Source organism: Crocuta crocuta, unplaced genomic scaffold, assembly GCF_008692635.1.
Source record: "Crocuta crocuta isolate KB4526 unplaced genomic scaffold, BGI_CrCroc_1.0 scaffold530, whole genome shotgun sequence".
NCBI lineage: Eukaryota > Metazoa > Chordata > Mammalia > Carnivora > Hyaenidae > Crocuta > Crocuta crocuta.
The window spans coordinates 144,268-164,633 of NW_027531004.1; the positions used below are offsets into that span (position 1 = coordinate 144,268).

General features: G+C 39.7%; 1 protein-coding gene and 1 pseudogene across 1 annotated transcript; one reads left to right on the forward strand and one right to left on the reverse strand.

The window, feature by feature from the left end:
- The first annotated feature begins 462 nt into the window (after positions 1 to 462).
- On the forward strand, positions 463 to 5,520 carry LOC144236999 (HLA class II histocompatibility antigen, DR alpha chain). Its single transcript, XM_077770653.1, has 5 exons — positions 463 to 629; positions 2,287 to 2,532; positions 2,988 to 3,269; positions 3,576 to 3,741; positions 5,121 to 5,520. Exons 1-4 carry the CDS (start codon positions 548 to 550, stop codon positions 3,728 to 3,730), a joined length of 765 nt encoding a protein of 254 aa, XP_077626779.1. The 5' UTR covers positions 463 to 547; the 3' UTR covers positions 3,731 to 3,741; positions 5,121 to 5,520.
- A 5,438-nt stretch (positions 5,521 to 10,958) lies between these two features.
- LOC144236996 (protein CDV3 homolog pseudogene) lies at positions 10,959 to 11,293 on the reverse strand (annotated as a pseudogene).
- Positions 11,294 to 20,366: the final 9,073 nt, after the last annotated feature.

Here is a 20,366-nt window from a genome sequence, read left to right on the forward strand (position 1 = left end):
CTTGAAGTTTTTAAGTGAAGCTCTGTCACCCAATACTACCAAGAATCAAGTATGCTCCATAGCATGACAATTTATCTTCTCTTTAGATGATTTGTTGTCCCTAAAATAACTCCCCAGCTATCACAGCACAGAGGCATAGTCTGTTACTAATTGTCATATAGGATGCTTCCATAGCTTTTATTCTTAGTGCTTCAGGTACATCTCTTTCTAGAACTTACATTGGGATAAAACAGTCTATGGGTGAATTCCCAACATTCTCAAAAATTTGATGTTTTGCTCTTTTTGTTTGTTTGTTTGATTGATTGATTAAGAATTCTACTTCTTTATCTAATGAACAAAATGTTTCCTTTCCTGACCCTTTGCAAGAGCTCTTTCCCTAGCAACAGATGTGTCATCTCTAAAGTTTTTCTGATTGGCTTAAGCTCAATTTATTTGAATTTTAATCAGTCAGACTCTATCATACCTTACACTCTCTTTTCCTTTATTCTTGTCAGTTCTACCCCACTCTTAAGCTCTACTGACCCCCATCAAATCACCAAAGAAGAAAATGGCTGTAAGTGCCGTCCCAGTGCTAGGATTTTTCATCATAGCTTTACTTATGGGTCCTCAGGAATCATTGGCTATCAAAGGTAAGTGCTAAGAGAAGCAAAACTTTGGATATAAGCTCTAAGAACATTCGAGAGATAAACTGTAACTATTTGCAAAACAATATTTGGACTGAAAGGAAAGTATGGCAGGCATTATGTGGTCTAAATCTGAAAATATAAAAAATTGTAGTTTGAAGGAGTTCTGTTTTTATTATAGATTGAAGTCAGTCACTTTTAGTTGAGAGGCACAAAAACTGAGTATTGATTAATACCATTGACATTAAGATCAGCCAGACTTGAAGTAGAAGTATTTTCTGGGAGGAATTAATATAAGCTAAATTCTGAATTTTAATTTTTCTGGAAAATTAGTAAATTTCAAAAATTTAAAATCTCACATAATTTTGTGGGATTAAATGAGGAAAAAAATTGAGAAGTTCTTAGCCAAATTACATGGTAGTCATGTTTTGGCAATCGAATCTTGTTAGCATATTTTATTGAAGCACAGACATTTTATTGAAGATCACCAGAAAGGGAAGTCACCAAAAGCAACAATCTGTTCAAGGGAGGGTAAGGGCAGGTATGTATGTTGATACGAATTGCATTTAATTTACTAAAGGGACAGCTCCTTCACCTCTTCAATAGATTTTACAATGATCTATGATCACTATCATATAGTGATTTTCGCAAAAGGGTAGAACAGTGAGTAAGAATATGGAGATTATTTTATTCTTCTCAGTCATCTCCACACATAAGTAAATGCTTACTTCTGTGAACATGTATTATGAGAAATGTATCCTTCAGTCAGACTGACCCCCACAGAGGGCGGCAGGTACACTGGAGGGCGGCAGGTACACTGGAAATAAGAAATGTGATAATCTAGCTCCGAGACCCATGATAGAAATTTTAAGTTTCTATTGCCTATAAAGAGCCACATATGGAGATACGTACCTGGTAAGATAGAGTCTCTTCCCTTGGGATGGAAGGAGAAGCTAGAGGTGGCTCTGTTCCTTAAATATAAAGCAGTTTTAACTCTAAAATGCTTGTTGTAAGCCTGATGATGTACTAAGAAATTAAGTACCTTCCATCATTTACTTCTAAAGACAAATCCAAGGTAGAAGCAAAATGACAGGAGAATATAATAGGAAAAGAACGTATAAGTATATAAACAAATCAATTCAGGATTACTAAGTAGTTGCTGAATAAGAATTTGATATTTAATTTGATTCCAGAGTTCAGAACTCAACCTTTTAAAAAGTTTTTCCCTCTTCTTATATTACAATGTTCTGAGAGATGCCCTAGAGTTCTTGTCTAAGTATATTTAATGCCAAGGAAAACATAATAAGTGAACAATTCTCTTTCAGGAGCTGTTGCTGTATTTCCAAACAGGGACTCATTTTTCAGTTAGTAACATGGAGCCAAATAACAGCTTCACAAGACTTGGATTTTCAGCCCTCATTTCCTTCAATCCACCCTCTCTAATTCTGCCTCTTTATTTCTGCCGTCCAGCTCTGTCCAACATGGATGTCCAGACCTGAGCCTCATTTTCAGACTCATCCCTGCTCTCCATCACTCCTTCACTCCATATGGCTCCACTCCATATACTTTCACCGTCCCTGCCAACACATTTGTCTCACATCCTGGGTTTTTCTTTCTTTCGTCCACCTAGTTCCTACCCTAATACCCTTTTCTGCCTTTTCAGAGGAGCATGTGATCATCCAGGCTGAGTTCTCTCTGAACCCAGGAGAGTCAGGCGAGTTTATGTTTGACTTCGATGGTGATGAGATTTTCCACGTGGATTTAGAAAAGAAGGAGACAGTGTGGCGGCTTGAAGAATTTGGACGTTTTGCCAGCTTTGAGGCCCAGGGTGCATTGGCCAATATAGCTGTGGGCAAAGCTAACCTGGAAATCTTGATGAAGCGCTCCAACTACACCCCAAACACCAATGGTAACTGCTGCACTCCTCGACATGGGAATACTAACTTTAAAATACTTGCTTTCGCTTGTGTTACATCATTTTGACTCCCTTTCCCTCCCAGGGGCCTAGACTTGCCATCAGCAAGCCCCTACCTGTCATGCCACAAGCCCAAGAACTTTAAGTTTGTTCCTTTCCTGATGTGCTCACATCTTGTCCCTGCCATCCACAGTTACTTTTACTGTGAGTTATTGCCCCAAATCTACTCCAGGAGTTACAGGAATGAAATTATCCCCAGTACCTAAAATATCCTTATATATCTTATACCAGAACATTGGTTCCAGTTCATGGGGGAGAGTACCAGAGATGGGTATCTGAGACTGTGCCGTAGATTCTCAGGGCATGTTTTCAATTGTTTATTCCGCTTCAGTGGGTGGGAGAGGGGCTAGTCTAAGCAGAGAAGCCTAATTTCTGTCACGTGTTCCCAGTACCTCCTGAGGTGACTGTGCTGACAGACAGCCCTGTGGAACTGGGAGAGCCCAACATCCTCATCTGTTTCATCGACAAGTTCTCCCCACCAGTGATGAATGTCACATGGCTTCGAAATGGAAATCCTGTCACCACAGGAGTGTCAGAGACTGTCTTCCTGCCCAGGGAAGACCACCTTTTCCGCAAGTTCCACTATCTCCCTTTCCTGCCCTCAGCTGAGGATGTCTATGACTGCAAGGTTGAGCACTGGGGTTTGGACGAGCCTCTTCTCAAGCATTGGGGTATGGACTATCCTTCATTCTCCTTTCTTCTATGGTTTCCTCTGGTGATACATGTGTCTGGTGCTTAGGGACTTAGAGTACCCTAACTTATCCATAGCAATTGCTACAATTTCTATTGTTTGTCTTCTCTCCTTATTCGGCTTGCCCCCAATTGTTAATCTGCATTCCCTTTATACATCATTCTGTCTTCCTCTTATTTAATTGATTAATAACCATTCATTTGACTAAACACCCTACATTTGGTTGTAAGTGCTACTCCATATGATGGTTATTACTTCTGTACTTACTCTGTTTTAATTTCCCCAGAGTTTGATGCCCCAACCCCTCTCCCAGAGACAACAGAGAATGTGGTGTGTGCCCTAGGCCTGGTCGTGGGTCTGGTGGGCATCATTGTTGGAACCATTTTCATCATCAAGGGAATGCGCAAGGCCAATGCTGGTGAACGCCGAGGGCCTCTGTGAGGGATTCACAGGTGAGTTTAATGTGGTCAGAAGAATACATATATGAAATTTTCCAAGGGTAGGAAACAGAACGGAGAAAAAGGTGTGTGATGTTTTTAAAGGAAAATTCTAGGAAAGTCATGGCTCTTGATTTATCTTTGCTAGACAGAATCAGACATTGGCATCATCTGGTATCCCAAAGTTTTTGGTCTTTTTTTAATGTCTTTTTTTTTTTTTTCCTGAGAGAGAGAGACAGCATGAACAGAGGAGGGTCAGAGAGAGAGGGAGACACAGAATCCGAAACAGGCTCCCGGCTCTGAGCTAGCTGTCAGCACAGAGCCCGATGTGGGGCTGGAACCCACGAACCATGAGATCATGACCTGAGCCGAAGTCAGATGCTTAATTGACTGAGCCACCCAGGCATCCCTCAAAGTTTTAAGATCCCATATTTTTTTCCCATACATGTACACCTAGACCACAAATTTAGTCTTGGAAATTATCTTCACTACCTAAGACCATTGATTCACGTAATACTTCTGAATCAAATGATCTAGGAAAGATTTGAGCACTTCCTGGTTTATTTTTTCTGAAGCTGTTCAGAAACATTTCCAGAGGTTGACTCTTGAGGGATTAAGATAAATTCACTGGATGAAATGAAAATCCTTTGAAGGTCAATGCCTGTTTTTGCTCCTCTAATCTGGAACGTGATATTGAAACCTCCAAGAGAAGGAAAGCCATGGTCTGCTCATTCATGCTCACTTGGAGAATAGGGGATGCAGTTCATGTTGGAAAAGTTGTATTTACTAAATTGTATTTACTATTACTTGGGTCAAATGAATATTAAGAGACTTTTCCAAATCAGGGTCACCTGAGTGGTTCAGCAAGTGAATGTCCAACTCTTGATTTCAGCTCAGGTCATGAATGATGTCAGGGTCATGGGATGGAGCCCCACATCAGGCTACAGGCTGAGAGTGGAGCCTGTTTGGGATTCTCCCTTTCTCTCTCCCTCTCTTTTCCTCTGCCTTTCTTCTCCACTCATGCTCTCTCTGAAATAAAAAAATATTTTATCATTATTTTTAATGTTTTATTTATTTTTGAGAGAGAGAAACAGAGTCTATGGAGGAGAGGGGCAGAGAGAGACGGAGACACAGAATCTGAAATAGGCTCCAGGCTCTGAACTGTCAGCACAGAGCCTGACGCAGGGCTTAAACTGGTGAACTGTGAGATGATGGCCTGAGCTGAAGTTGGATGTTTAACCAACTGAGCCACCCAGGTGCCCCATTAAAAAAAATAATAATAAATAAGAAGACATTCCAAATCAAAGGATCAAGAAAAAGAAAGGAAGGAATCTGACAAAAGAGCTTAAAATATTCATCTTAACGCATTAGTAACTATGTGTGTCCTGCTACAGGCAATGGCATTTCCTAGAGAGAAGATCAATGAAGAAATTTCTGCTTCAATAGCTTTGTAAGCCCGGCAATACTCCAACTGTTCACCTCAGTGAAGACAACTATTCCTTAGCATTTTCAGCCCTTTAGCTATTCTAAGAATACTGATGCCTTCTTGATGTGTCCAGACTATGATATCTAGTTGTTCCCTGTTTATCGTCCCTTCTTGGGCCTATTTTTCTCCATCTTCTGTCTTCATTTTCTACAATATTGCCATGTAATGCCTCAGCAGATCCTTTCTCTGCTACGGGAAATTTTGAATGTTCAATAGAGACATCCCTTCTACACTTATTGCTTGGGTTTCTTCAAACTGTAATTGTGATTTTTTTTAACACAATAAACTTTTGATGGGTCTGAGAGGAAGTTTTGGTGTCTAAGCCAGTTCTTCATTGGGACTAGGAAATACATGTGATTCTTTCATCCTGAACTGTGTGAATATTGAATGTATGTGATAAATTCTGTAAGTAATCAGAAATATCTAGGTTCATTAGGACCACTCCTCATTCACAGCATCTGCAAGTAATCTAGTTGCTGTTGTCCAGTCTCCCTATGGAAAACCCTAGAGCAGAGTTTGTTGGGAGAGCTCTACCTAGCAATGGTTTCAGAATCTGGTTTTGATTTTTGAGTCTCTAAGTCAATAACATATCTGGATCTTCAGTAGAATGAATGTGAAAGCCTAGGGTTCAGCATCAGATAATGAGTGCCACCATGATGGGGACCAGATGGGAGTGGAGTGGAGTGGAGAGCACAATAGAGGATTCATGTACTTTATAGTATTACATGTCAATTACACCCACTCTAGGTTTAATGAAAAATAGGATTGGGTGTTGTGGATCAGCATTACCCATTTTATTAACCCATTTAATGAAATGGTCTTGGATGCCTATTTCATTACCAGGAGAATGGTCTGACTTATTCCTGGAACAGTCTTGTATTCGATTTGTATCCCTGAGTAGAAAAATCAAGTAAAAAGTGGGAGTTTGAGCAGAACATCACATTAAGATGTAATGAAAAATATTTAAGACACAGCGGGCTATTGCTCATTTATCTGTGAAACTATTACTAGATATTTGTTTCTAAATGGTTACCTAAGTCTACCTGAAACCGTAAAGATTACTATCCTGACATTTTGGTAGAGTGACAAATAAGGGATATTGCATTGATGTCAACCTGGGGTTCATCTTACTATATATTTACCAGCTGTGTATTGACTGATACCTTACTTAACTCAACTTACCTAATTCCTTTCATGAATATACTGGTGGCAATTTTTATCATACTGAGTTATTATAAAAATTAAAGCAAACCTGCAGGAAGATAATTAGGTACCACACTTAGTGGTAATAATGTGGCAAAAATGATAAATTCCATTAATTTTTTCTCAAAAATTCTACAGCCTGATGATAAAAATCTCAGAAAAGCACAAACCAAAGCAAGATGACTTTGATAGGTAGCAAAGTACATCACCCCAAAATATACCACTTAGTCATAAGGATCATTTTGAGCTGATAAGGTGGTTTTGGGTAGTAAAATTGCTTTAGATTGTTTGTTGCCTGAAAAAGGAGCCTGTGCCATAGAAATACATCCTGCTGCTCCTGGATCAACACCTTTAATATTACAGAAACTCAAATACAGGGAGAAAAAAAAACAAGCCTCGTGGTTAAAATACATTGATACCTGGGGGTTCTGACTAAGAGACATACTTCAGTCCCTTGGTATTCTCCTAATAGTCCTCATGAAGCTGTGTTCTCTCAAGGGTCTTAAACACATGTTTATAGTCACCAGGTGTACATCAGATGGTCTCACTACACTTGGAGACGAAGAAACGGCATGAACAGTGAGGTGCAAACATCTTCCACGAACCTGATCTTATTTACTTATGAGTTTCATGGGGAAACAAGAACAACCTAACACCGATGGTGACTGAGAGAGGCATTAATGCCAATTTGTTGGTNTTAACTCAACTTACCTAATTCCTTTCATGAATATACTGGTGGCAATTTTTATCATACTGAGTTATAAAAATTAAAGCAAACCTGCAAGAAGATAATTAGGTACCACACTTAGTGGTAATAATGTGGCAAAAATGATAAATTCCATTAATTTTTTCTCAGAAATTCTACAGCCTGATGATAAAAATCTCAGAAAAGCACAAACCAAAGCAAGATGACTTTGATAGGTAGCAAAGTACATCACCCCAAAATATACCACTTAGTCATAAGGATCATTTTGAGCTGATAAGGTGGTTTTGGGTAGTAAAATTGCTTTAGATTGTTTGTTGCCTGAAAAAGGAGCCTGTGCCATAGAAATACATCCTGCTGCTCCTGGATCAACACCTTTAATATTACAGAAACTCAAATACAGGGAGAAAAAAAAACAAGCCTCGTGGTTAAAATACATTGATACCTGGGGGTTCTGACTAAGAGACATACTTCAGTCCCTTGGTATTCTCCTAATAGTCCTCATGAAGCTGTGTTCTCTCAAGGGTCTTAAACACATGTTTATAGTCACCAGGTGTACATCAGATGGTCTCACTGCACTTGGAGACGAAGAAACGGCATGAACAGTGAGGTGCAAACATCTTCCATGAACCTGATCTTATTTACTTATGAGTTTCATGGGGAAACAAGAACAACCTAACACCGATGGTGACTGAGAGAGGCATTAATGCCAATTTGTTGGTCCATCTCTCATGTGTGAAAAGATGACCAAAATGGGAGAATTGTTGGAGTAATTTTACTAGGAGGCCATTAGACAGAGATGGTTCTAACATCTTGGTAACTCACATAAGTAAAATGAAACCTAAGCCAGAGTCAACTCCTTTAAGTGCACTCATATCCCAGCAAAATTCATCAATAGCGAACTGGGCTTTTCCAAGTCAGACTGAATAAGATATATCTACTCAGGTAATTTCTGTGCTCTGTTTCTGCATCTATTCTGTCGAAGACTTTCCCCTATCTCCAGTCAGAGAACTTGTACCATTTTGGGGCTGCCACTGCCGGATTTGAATCACGTTCTCAAAAAACAAAACAAAACAAAACAAAAACAACAAAAAACCCCATAGCAACAATAACAACAACAAAAAGCTCTTAAAAAAGAAAATTATCTTATGTCTCAGTTTACCTTTATATACCTTATAGGACTTACTAAAAATATCAGGTTTCTGTTCCTATGGCTTAAATAATCAAAGCTGCATCTTTAGAAATTTAAAAATAGGCATAGGTATTTCTTTTACACAGCTCTATTTTTTACTATAAAATAAATACATGTACAGTAGGAATACAGTAAAACTCAGACACATGGAATAAAAAAGAAAACATCTCTATACTTTCATATAATAAGATATTTTTTAATACTTACTTTTGAAGATGAGTTTTAAATTTACAGAAAAATTAGGAAGAAAGTACAAAGTTCTGAATTTGCATCTTTCCCCTTACTCCACAGATAGTTTTGCCTATTATTAACATTTATCATTAGTGTGTTACATTTGTTACAATTGATGAACCAACATTGATACAGTATTATTTATTGATGTCCATAATTTACATTAGGGTTCACTCTTTGTATTTTTTCCCCATATACTTACTTTTTATTGAATTTGTTAATGTTACAGAGTTCCTGCGCTGCAAAACCATGCCTGAGAACTCAAAGAAATGGTACAATGGACTGCCTCTCACCCATCATATAGTATATTAAAACTTGATTAACTGGAGTTTCTTCAAAAAATTAACAATAGAACTCCCCTATGACCCAGCAATAGCACTGCTAAGAATTTACCCAAGGGATACAGGAGTGCTGATGCATAGGAGCACATGTACCCCAATGTTCATAGCAGCACTCTCCACAATAGCTAAAACATGGAAAGAGCCTAAGTGTCCATCANGAAAATAATAATAATCCACCAGGAGAGAAAATTGCAAGGCAAACAGATAAAATAAGACTGACAAAAGGGTGGTAATTGTTGAATATAATGAATAGATAAAATTTAATTATATTGTTTTGTATGTATTTTCAAATGTTCATAATAAAAAGTTTTCCAAAAAAAGTGATTAATGTGCATTTTTTATAATTTCACAATTTTTAAAAAAGTTATAACAAGAGTTGGAATTTTATATCTCCCACAGACCTTCAGATTTCTAGTATAGTATGCCATTAAATAAAAGTTCCACATATTCATCTCAGTTCATTCCTCAATAATATAACCCTTAACAAAATTTTGCTGGGAAAAAAAAGTATACCTTTCTGGAGAAATATGTGGCTCAAGGTCCAAGAGATTATTTAAGATTTTTGATTCCCAAATGAAGTCTTTAATCTGACTAAGAAACTCTTGTTTCTTGATTAATCATCCAACCTCTCCTTGGCTGGTTCAGCTGCTTGTCCCAGTACACCAGAGGCCAGGCATCCTGCCTGTCACCTCAGACAACGCTGTGATAGCCCAGGTGTGGTGGGCAGGTCCTGACAGGAGATACTGTCAACTCCCAAGACCTGATTCCTGCACTGACACTTTCATCTACACTAAGCTCCCATAGGAGATGTCCCCCCACAGGAATAGTTTTACTCACCCATTTGCTTCACTCTTGCCAGTAGCAAGTTTAGAACTCCTGCATTTGACAAAGGGATTTATTCTAGAGATACCCAGACTCTGCATCAAGCAGTCACATATACCACTTTGAAATATTTCTATTGAACCAAAGATACAAAACTAGTAAATTACCAGACTATCTCATTAGATGGAAAGACTTTTCAGTAATCCTGGGTAGCTTCCTGAAGTCCCTTTAAGGACTAAATATTAATGGATAGGTTAAGCTGTAATTACTAAATACAGAAGTGCTGCATCTCGCCCCTGACTCTTCAAATGAATACAGACATACCAGAAGGTTGAGAACAGAGCTAAGCTGGCACGGTCATTGCATCTGTAGAATGTCTAATGCCTTAAAAATTTAGGCACAAGTATATATATCTGGAAATCTTGTCAAAGATCATGCAAGATCCATGAAAACCTAAGTGGGTTTTAGGTGAATGTTCTGCTCACATTGGTCTGAATTTATAAGGACAGGTCAGTGAATCACGTGGGCTGAGCAGAACCCATACTCTTTCCACTGCAGTTTACAGTACATTTTAGACCTGATTAGAGGAGCTGGAGTAGAGCTCCCTGCATCCACTTCCCTTTACATCAAAGGCTATTTGGTTCTACTCTAGGGATTGGCAAATTCAAGAGATGTCTCATAATCCTAATACATATTTCAGGTTACTTGTTCAGCCAAGGAATACAATATGCCCTTTCAAAGAAGTTACTCCAAGACAAAATAAAAAAAAAAAAAAAAGAAAGGTCTGTTCCACATTAGTGGGACACAGAAAAAGCACTACCCAAATTAAAATCACTAAAAGAAATAAGATCACTCTCCCTCCCAACCCTCTTTCTCACTTGGTGGACCCAAGTTTGGTTGAATTTAACTTCTGGTTACCTCAGGCTACAACTCAAAGTTTAAATTATAAATTCACAACCCTACAAAGATGATCTGAACACAGGAGTTCTCTTGAGAGTGGCTGTTCCAGGAAGTCTAACATAGCCCACTACAGAGTATGCCTTAAGGGTGGGGCACAATACAGGTAAATTAAGGTCACTTAAATCTTTATCTTTTACAGCAGATCAGAACCCAGGTGGTTGACATTTTGCAGGATTTCTGATAGGGATCCAGGAGAGCTGGTTTTAAGCTTCACACCATGCCTACTTGTAACCTTCACGTTGAGAAGTTGTGATCCACATGAAGTCTGCGACCAGTGCAGCACACCTGAGGCAGTCAGCCCTTACAAAGGCTCAGCATTTCCCGGTTTCCTACATGCTTGGCAGTGGGCTGCAGGGATGGGGAACTGTGTGTCACTGTAGATTTCTGGTGGGCCTTGTGGTTTTTCTCATTGTGGTTAACTGGTTTCAGGAGGCCTATACACACAGTCATCGCTGGTTCTGGCGTTTCTGTAACAATTACTGCAGCAGGAGCAGTTTTACTGGAGCGGTTTTATTCCAGGGACCTGAAGATTTTTCTACACCATCACCACCACCTCCACCTTCTTCTCAATTATCACCTGGATCTTCTCTTTTTTCATTAACTTCTTCTTCCTTTTCACTTGTTGCCATTGCCTGAACAAGGCGGCTGTAATCAACCTCTTTTTGCTCAAATCCTTTCCACTCATCTTCATCCTTAATGTTGTCATGAGACTTATTTTGTTAAGGGCTTAGAGGCTAAGCCCTGCCAGTTAGAGCTGTCACAACGGGCGATTGTTAGAAAATTCAGCTCAGACTGCTGGGCTGAAGTGGGAACACCAAATTACTCAGGGTCACAGAGTAAATGTCACCTGATAAATGCTGTTCTGGGCCTGGCACTTAGGCCCCAGACCCATTTTCCCTTGAGGGTGCCACAGTCCTTGTCATGGTCCCAGCCAGTGATGTGAGGTGCAGGGGGGTGGGGTTTNAAGCTTCCCTAGATGGGCAGCCTGTGGGGGGACGGAGGCGGGCACCTAGGGGTCCCTCTTTGTGTTATACGGTTCTTTATACTTTTGCCTTTTCCAGGATATCCTGAATTGAAATCATATAGTAAGAGCTTTTTTAGTCTTATCTTAGACTCTTTCACTAAGCATTTAAGGTTTCACCACATCTTTTCAAAGCTTAGTAGCTTTTTAAAAATTGCTGAATAATACTTCATTGTAAGGCTGTTGCAGGGTTTATCCATTCTCCTATCGAAGAACATCTTGGTTACTTCCACGTTTCACATTATGAACACAGCTGCTTTAATCATTCCTGTAGCAGTTTTTGTGAGGATCTGTGTTTTCAATTCTTTGGAGAAAGTAAGTGGGAGTGTTATTGTAGGACTTTAAGGTAACAGCATGTTTAGGTTTGTAAACATTCACCATGGTGCCTTCCTTATTGTACTACGTCCTGCCTGGTAGCATTTGATGCTGTGAAGGTTCTCAATTTTAGCCAAAAGGCCACCTTTTAACAATTTTTTTATTTTAAAATGATATTTTCCCAGAAAGTTGAAAAGAGAGCATAGAAAGACCCTAGGTACATCTTTACCTAGTTTCCCCAAATGATTCTATCTTAAAAAACTATAATATGAAAACCAGGAACCATATTGGTAAAATGTGCATGTCTAGTCATACGCCTATGTTCCATGCCATGTGTACATCTGTGTGACCCCCACCACAGGCAAGCACGGAACTATTTCATTACCACTGAGATCTCCCTCATGCTGCCCTCTATGTTTACAACTACTTCCCTTCAGACCCCAGCACCCCACAACTAATCTGTGCCCCATCTCTATAATGTGTCATTTCGAGAATGTTAGATGGAGAGAATCATTCAGTAGGGGACTTTCTGAGACTGGCCTTTTTTTTTTTTTTAATGTTTTATTTATTTCTGAGAGAGAGAGAGACAATGTGAGCAGGGGAGGGACAGAGAGAGAGGGAGATACAGAATCTGAAGCAGGCTCCAGGCTCCAAGCTAGCTGTCAGCACAGAGCCCGACAGGGACTGGAACCCACAAACCATGAGATTATGACCTGAGCCGAAGTCAGACGCTTAACCGGCTGAGCCACCCAGGTGACCCTGAGATTAGCCTTTTTTAGGAGGACAATGCCCTTGAGAGCCATCCAGATTATTGAGTGTATCCAGTCTGCTCCTTTTCATTGCTGAAGAGTGTTTCATAATACGGAAGCACCACAGATTGTTTAACTGTTCACCCACTGCAGGGCCCTTCGGTGGTTTCTAGTTTGGGGTTACAGCAAATAGAGCTGCTGTGAACATTTGTGTACCATTTTGTGTGAATATAAGATTTCATTTTTCTGACATAAGGCCATGAAATGTGATTCCTGGGTCAGGAGTTTTTATGTGTATATGTATTTTTTAAGGAACTGCCAGTCTATCCTCCCGAGGGGCTGTACCAGTTCATGTCCCCATCAGTGCAAGAGACTTCAGTATCTCTGCATTCTCATCATCATTTGGCATTGACGCTATTCCATATTTAAATTGTTTCAGTAGGTAGGTACAGAGTGATATCTCAGCATGTTTTCAATTTGCATTTTCCTCCTGGCTAGTGATATTGAACATCATTCACTGAGCTTATTTTCCATATCAATATTCTCTCTGATAGATGTCTTTTCATGTCCTTCATCCATTCTGTAATTAGAGTAGTCTTGTGTGTGTGTGTCTGTGTGTGTGTGTGTGTGTGTGTGTTTACGTGGAGTCTTGAGAGTTCTTAATAAATTATAGACACATGCTCTTCGTGATATTTTAGGTGTGCAAATGTTTTCTCTTTGTCTGTAGCTAACCTTTTCAGTCTATCAATAGGATACCTTTCAGAATAAAAGCCTTCAAATTTGATAAGGCCCTATTCATCAGTCTTTTTCCTTTATGAATCATCCCTTTGATGTCATGTCTAAAAACTCTTCACCAGGCCTAAAAATTTTGTCCCAAAGATTTCCTCTTTTTTTTTTTTTTTTAATTTTACACTTCACTTCTACAATTTCTTTTGAGTGAACTTTTGTAAAAAGTGTGAGAACTGGTCTAATTCTCCCCTCCCCTTTGTTTAGTTTTTATTTATTTTTGAGACAGAGAGAGAGAGCATGAGCGGGTGAGGGTCAGAGAGAGAGGGAGACACAGAATCTGAAGGAGGCTCCAGGCTCTGAGCTGTCAGCACAGAGCCCGATGCGGGGCTGGAACCCACAAACCGTGAAATCATGACCTGAGCCTAAGTCGAATGCTTAACCGACTGAGCCACCCAGGAACCCTTCTCCCATTTTTTTAATGCTTATTTATTTTAGTGAGAGAGACAGTGTGCGAGCAAGGGAGGGGCAGAGAGAGGGAGACACAGAATATGAAGCAGGCTCCAGGCTCTGAGCTGTCAGTACAGAGCCAGATGCAGGGCTCAAACCCACCAACAGTGATATGACCTGAGCCAAAGTCAGATGCTTAACCAACTGAGCCACCCAGTCGCCCCCTTTGTACCTCCATTTTGTTTATTTTGTTTTTGCATATGGATATCCATGTGTTCCAACACCATTGTTTGAAAAGCCAACGCATCTTCCACTGAGTTAGTTGAATTGCACCTTGTCAAAAATGAGTTGGGGGACCCCTTTGTGGCTCAGTTGGGTAAGCATCCGACTCTTGATTTCTACTCAAATCATGGTCTCACAGTTTGTGAGTTTGAGCCGTGGGGTCCCTGCTTGACAGTCCCTACTTGGGATTCTCTCTCTCCCGCTAAGTCTGTCTGTCCCCTTCTTGTGTTGTCTCTCTCGCTCTCTCAAAAGATAAGTAAACATTAAAATATAAATTTTAAAAATTCAAAAATAAGTTGGTGGGGGTCTATTCCTGGATTCTCTATACTGTTCCATCAGTCTTTGTGCCTGTCCTTCCACTTGATTACTAGAGGTACAGAAGAGTCTTCAATTTGGCTGGAATCATCATTTAATTTTATTTTTCTTTATCAAATTTAGTTTTATCTATCCTAATTTCATTGCTTTCCCATATACACGTTAGAATAACTGTGTCTACAACTATTAAAAATTGTGCTGAAATCTAGACATTAATCACATTCAACTGGTATATCAGTTAATTGACATCTTCACTATGTTCAGTTTTTCAGCTGATGAACATGGTAAGTTTTCAGTTATTTAGATCTCTGATTTCCTTCATCAGCATTTCTGTTAGGAGTCTTGTGCATGTTCTCGTAGAGTTCTACTTTAGTGTTTCTGTTCTTTTCTTTTTTTCAGTGATTATAGTGTTAATTTTGAATCCTGTCACCTTAACGAACTCTCTTATTAGTTCTACGAGGGTGTGTGTGTGTGTGTGTGTGTGTGTGTGTGTGTGTTGGTGAGGAGCAATTCCTTGGGATTTTTTATGGAAACTATCATATCATATCAAATGAGCATAGAGATAGTTTTATTTCTTCCTTTCTGATGTGCCTGTCTTCTGAATACCTCCTATTCATCTCTTGATGAAGGTGTCCCCCACCCTAATTAGCATGAGATAGCTGATTACTTATCACCCAACATGGGTGGATGAGACTGAAAGCAGTTTACTACATATACTCACAGCCTGAAGGAGGACACTGCATTTCATGTAAGACCACATGAGGGTTGGATTCAGGAACAGACTGAGTCATCAGGGCTGTGAGAGGCAGACTTCGCAGCAACAAGATGAGGTGGCTCCTGGTTCCCACAGGAGGATGCTACTGGTTTGTTTGAATAGTTCCATGGGTAGGAAGGGAACTGAAGCCCTAAGGTTATGGATCAGGTGGAGAGCAGCTTTTCAGGCTAATAAGCAGCTGAGTGGAAGTCTTTCCTTCTGGGTTGGAGAGAGATTCCTGGTAAAGACAGGGTACTCATGGTTATGGTTTTGGTGGCCCTTTTGAGCCTTTGCCACAGTAATTACAGCTTTCTGTTTTGTTGACGGCAAGGACTAAAGGAGCACTCAAATGAAGGACTTTTAAGAGAAAGACCCTTTTGGTAATGCTTCAGGGGATTATATGCTCCTCACATTGAACCTAAAAGCCCTCAGTGAAGGAAATCAGAAAAAAGAAAGTTTTAAAAGGATTATACTGAGGAGGATTACAATATTCAGTGGCCTGATGAGGATCCTTTAAGCAGCCTAATTAGTCTATTTGCACATCCAGGTTGAGAATGTGGGTCATTAAACTAAACAACCTGTGTGGGATGCATATTTTAATTGGTATTTGAAAGTTTCTAAAAGAACACTGACAAGATACTCTCCATGTAGGAACTTTCTGAAACAGTGACAAAATTGAGCTAAAAAATATTACTTCCATCATACTTCCTACTACTTTACCTTCTTATCCTTAAAAAATGTTTTTAATGTTTATTTATTTTTGAGAGAGAGAGAGGCAGAGTGTTGAGTGGGGGAGGGGCAGAGAGACAGGGAGACACAGAACTCTAAGTCGGCTCCAGGTTCCGTTGTGCCAATAGCACAGTCTGATGTGAGCTGGAACTCAGGAACTGTGAGATCATGACCTGAGCTGAAGTCTGCCACTAAACCAACTACCCCAACTGCCACTAAACCAACTACCATCCAGCTACCCCTTCTTATCCTTTAAATGAGATGCTAGTGATTGAGACATTAAAATCAAAATCCTCCTTCTCCCCCATGCTAAGGCAATGATAACACTGAAGTCAAAAGCTGGCCAGAGTGGAAGCTGATACTCAGACTATGTTTTGTCTTTATCAGGCCTTCAGTTCCTTATGAAACTTAAATCTACTCAATATTAAAAGAGCTAATTTTGCTAACAACTATATAACCTTCTTTCTTTGCCTTTAGAATCTTTTATTGCCACCTTGGTTAAATAGATAATTAAGTTTTAAATTTTGTCATAATTCCTGATTCTATTTAGTCATTTGCTTTAAAACCTTCTGATATTTTTGGGGCACCTGGGTGACTCAGTTGATTAAGCGTCGAACTTCAGTTCAGGTCATGACCTCGCGGTTTGTGGGTTCGAGCCCCTCATCAGACTCTGTGCTGACAGTTCAGAGCCTGGAGTCTGCTTCGTATTCTGTGTCTCCCCCTCTCTCTGCCCCTCCCCTGTTCACAGTCTGCTTCTCTCTCTCTCTCTCAAAAATAAACATTAAAAATATTAATAAAAAAAACTTCTTTTTGACAAGCTTTCCAAAAATTCAAATTCTATATAAAGTCTCTTTGACTAATTAGACTCATTTGTTTGGTATGTTAAATTACATGGGAACCATTGTCAGATAAGTGATGATAAGCCCTTTTGGGTTATATCACAGAGGTGAAATTGCTATAACTGTTCTGGAAAACATGAAATTCCTGAAGTTTTACTATGTCCTGATATAATGTCATGACCTGTAATTCTAATTATTGAAGGGTTATGTGCACAGAAATAACCAGATTTCTTGTCATTTGCATTATAACAAACTCTCCTCTGATTTTTAGCCATGACCATTTAAAAATCTTTTGTCATGTACAGTTATTGTTTTATTCTGATGCTCTTGCAAATGTTTTTCATCTTCAAGGAGATTCATGGAAATGAGTTACAATGAATACAGGTTTCTGATAGCCTTTAGATCATAAAACTAAGCTGAGTAAGAATTTCCAGAACTAATGGAAAAACTGCATCCAAATAGAGTAAGAATTAGTAAAGCAGGCCTGAAAGAATTGAGGAGGATGATTATAATTTTTTATGACTCTTGTTTGAAACATTTCTGGTTCTCTATCATGTTTACTTTTCCAAATTTAAGGAAACTTTTTTCTTATAAAAACCAGAGTTAAAAAATGTGATAAAATACTCCACTGTAAGAAACATTTATCTTTTTCTCCCTACCTGATTTCTCTAGAATTTGAAACTCTCGATAAGTATTCCTAATTTCATGGCAATCATACTTATTTGCAGAAGCTTATTGTTCTCCTTGTAACAGGATACCTTTGGAAACATTGGTCATATTACTAAGACTTTGACTGGAACGTCATGTTTATTCATGACATGAATAAACTCAGATATGACCAGGAAGCATAAGGAATGAAGGTTGACATTTTAGAGTCATTAAAAACCCCTTGGAACAATCAGCCTGGTACCTTGTTCACAGTGGTCCCTGTAGCCTTACCAGTTGGTAAGGAAGGTCATTTCCTAGTAAGCTCAGGAACCTGGGATATTTGGGGGATCTCAAGAAGACAGATATTCACCCAAATCTAAGCTATTGCAGTTGAATCTCATGCCAAGTATTTGCCTTTGCTCTTAGCCTCAAAATCTGAATTTCTTATGAAAAGTTCAGCAAAGCAGATTTTAAAAGCCTATATGGCCAGTCACTATTTTTGGTGTACTTAATGTAAATAATTAAGCCAACTTTGTTATAACTGTACTTGTTTTGCATAAAAGTCAGTCTTAGTTTGGCTATCTTTGATGGAAATGAGAGTGATTTTAGTGAGAAAAAAATTATGTTTCAGTAACACACTTTCATGGGTGTCATATTCTAATTCTGATCAATTGTCTTTGAGTATTTGTTGTTTATCTATACAGCTGGGCTGGATCCTGAATTCTTCTGGTTTCCTCAATATCTGGATAATTTCCTACCTGTCTGCTTGAATGACATAGGCCTAACTGCAGGACCACCTCTTGAAATGAGACAATGGTTTAAGTGAACTGACATAATTTGGCTCATTATAAAATGTAGAATAAGATGCTAACACTATACATGGGAGTTACAAAATAATGGCTCTATGAAGGATGGAGGCTGACCCTGGGGTTAGGGAATATTGGCAATTAGGTGCAAGGCAGTTTCATTCCAGAAATCCTGATCTATACCCTTTGTCAACAAGAGGTAGCTAGAGTAATCATTACCCCATCCCTCAAAAATGAGGAATGGTGTACTACTTGGTAATGAGAAAGCATGAAATCCTGCCATTTACAGCAATGTGGATGGAACTGGAGGGTATTATGCTAAGCAAAATAAGTCAGTCAGAGAAAGACAGTATCATATGTTTTCACTCATCTGTAGAACTTGAGAAACTTAATACAAGACCATGGGGGAGAGGAAGGGGAAAAATAACTACAAACAGAGAGAGAGGGAGGCAAACCATAAGAGACTCTTAAATACAGAGAACAAACTGAGGGGGTGGGGGGAGGAGGGGAAAATGGGTGATGGGTATTGAGGAGGGCATTTGTTGGGATGAGCACTGGGTGTTGTATGTGAGCAATAAATCATGAGAAATTACCCCCCTGAAACCAAGAGCACACTGTATACACTGTATGTTATCCAACTTAACAATAAATTATATTTTTAAAAAATGAAAAATGGTGGGGGCACCTGTGTGGCTTAGTCAGTTAAGCATCTGACTTCGGGTCAAGTCATGGTCTCATGGTCCATGGGTTCAAGCCCCATGTCGAGCTCTCCCGCATCTGATTCTGTGTCTCCCTCTCTCTCTGCCCTTACTCTACTCATGCCCTATCTCTCTCAAAAATAAACATTTTTTAAAAATGAGGAATGGTGAAAAACAGTGAGTATTTGAAGCCAGAATCCACAGTGTCAGTTCAAATGGAGAATGAACATGAGAAGTCATATTCCCACCCCCACCAGCCACATCCTGACCAGCCAAGGAACACATAGACCTAGTCTCAAGGGATGGGAATTCTTGGTTATCATTCAAAGGAACCTATAAGACAAATAGTTAGCCAGCACTATCCTAGAGATATAATCCCTAGATGCACAGTGGGGACACTGTGGGTACCATGACTATCAGGAGGCTTGAGGCCTATTCAGTGGCAGAAGGACTCATTTTGTATTTGCCATAAAACCTCCTACAGGCAAAGACTTTAGTACATTTGCAATTGGATCCAAATGCCCTTCCCCTTCCCTCACCCTTGGTGGCTTGGTGTCCTAACCCACTGGGGCTAAAGGCTCACATCCAGTGCTGCCTTTGACCTCTTGTTCTATATTGGTCAGGACCAATACACAAACAATTGCTTCTGAATCACTGATATTTGGCACTGAGGTGGGATTATTATTATGAGTGGCACCCAAAACACCCTTGTATAATATAGACACACTCTCTGATATTAGTGACACAATATCTGCGATTGTCCCCCAGGAAGGATACCTAAGCCAGGTTGTTGGCTCCTGGGGATCAAACAGCTACTATGTTGCTGCCAAATGAAAACTTGATACATGAATTACCTTTAAAACATTTGTCTTGTGATTGGGCCCACATGATGGAGAAGTAGGGGCCTCCGTACTTGCAACTCGCATCTCTCAAACAAAGAGGGGCTGAAGCCAAAGGACTCTGAACCCCAAGAGTCTGGGAAGAAAGGAAATAGAGTCCACTAGTAAGGGAGACTCATAATTGCATGACTGCAAACTGGGAGAGATAAAAATGGGCCAGGACATGGAGACACGGAAGGGAGGGATCCCCTTCTACGGAGAGACAAAAGGAAGAGAAAGAGTGGCTGGAGAAACACAGGACTGTATCTGAACAAGAGAAAAACCTCCCACCCGGACAAAGAGGGATCTTATCATCCTATCTCTAACTGCAGGGCTTTCGGAGAGAGATTTCATCTCTAACTGTGGGATTTTCTTTGGACTGGGACTGGTTGCACTGTTCCTGTGCCTGGGGAAGAAGAGAGTTCCTTTGGGTTCGGTGGTACCTCAGGGGCATAGTCAGCATCAGGAGGAACCGGTCCCCTGCCCTGAAGT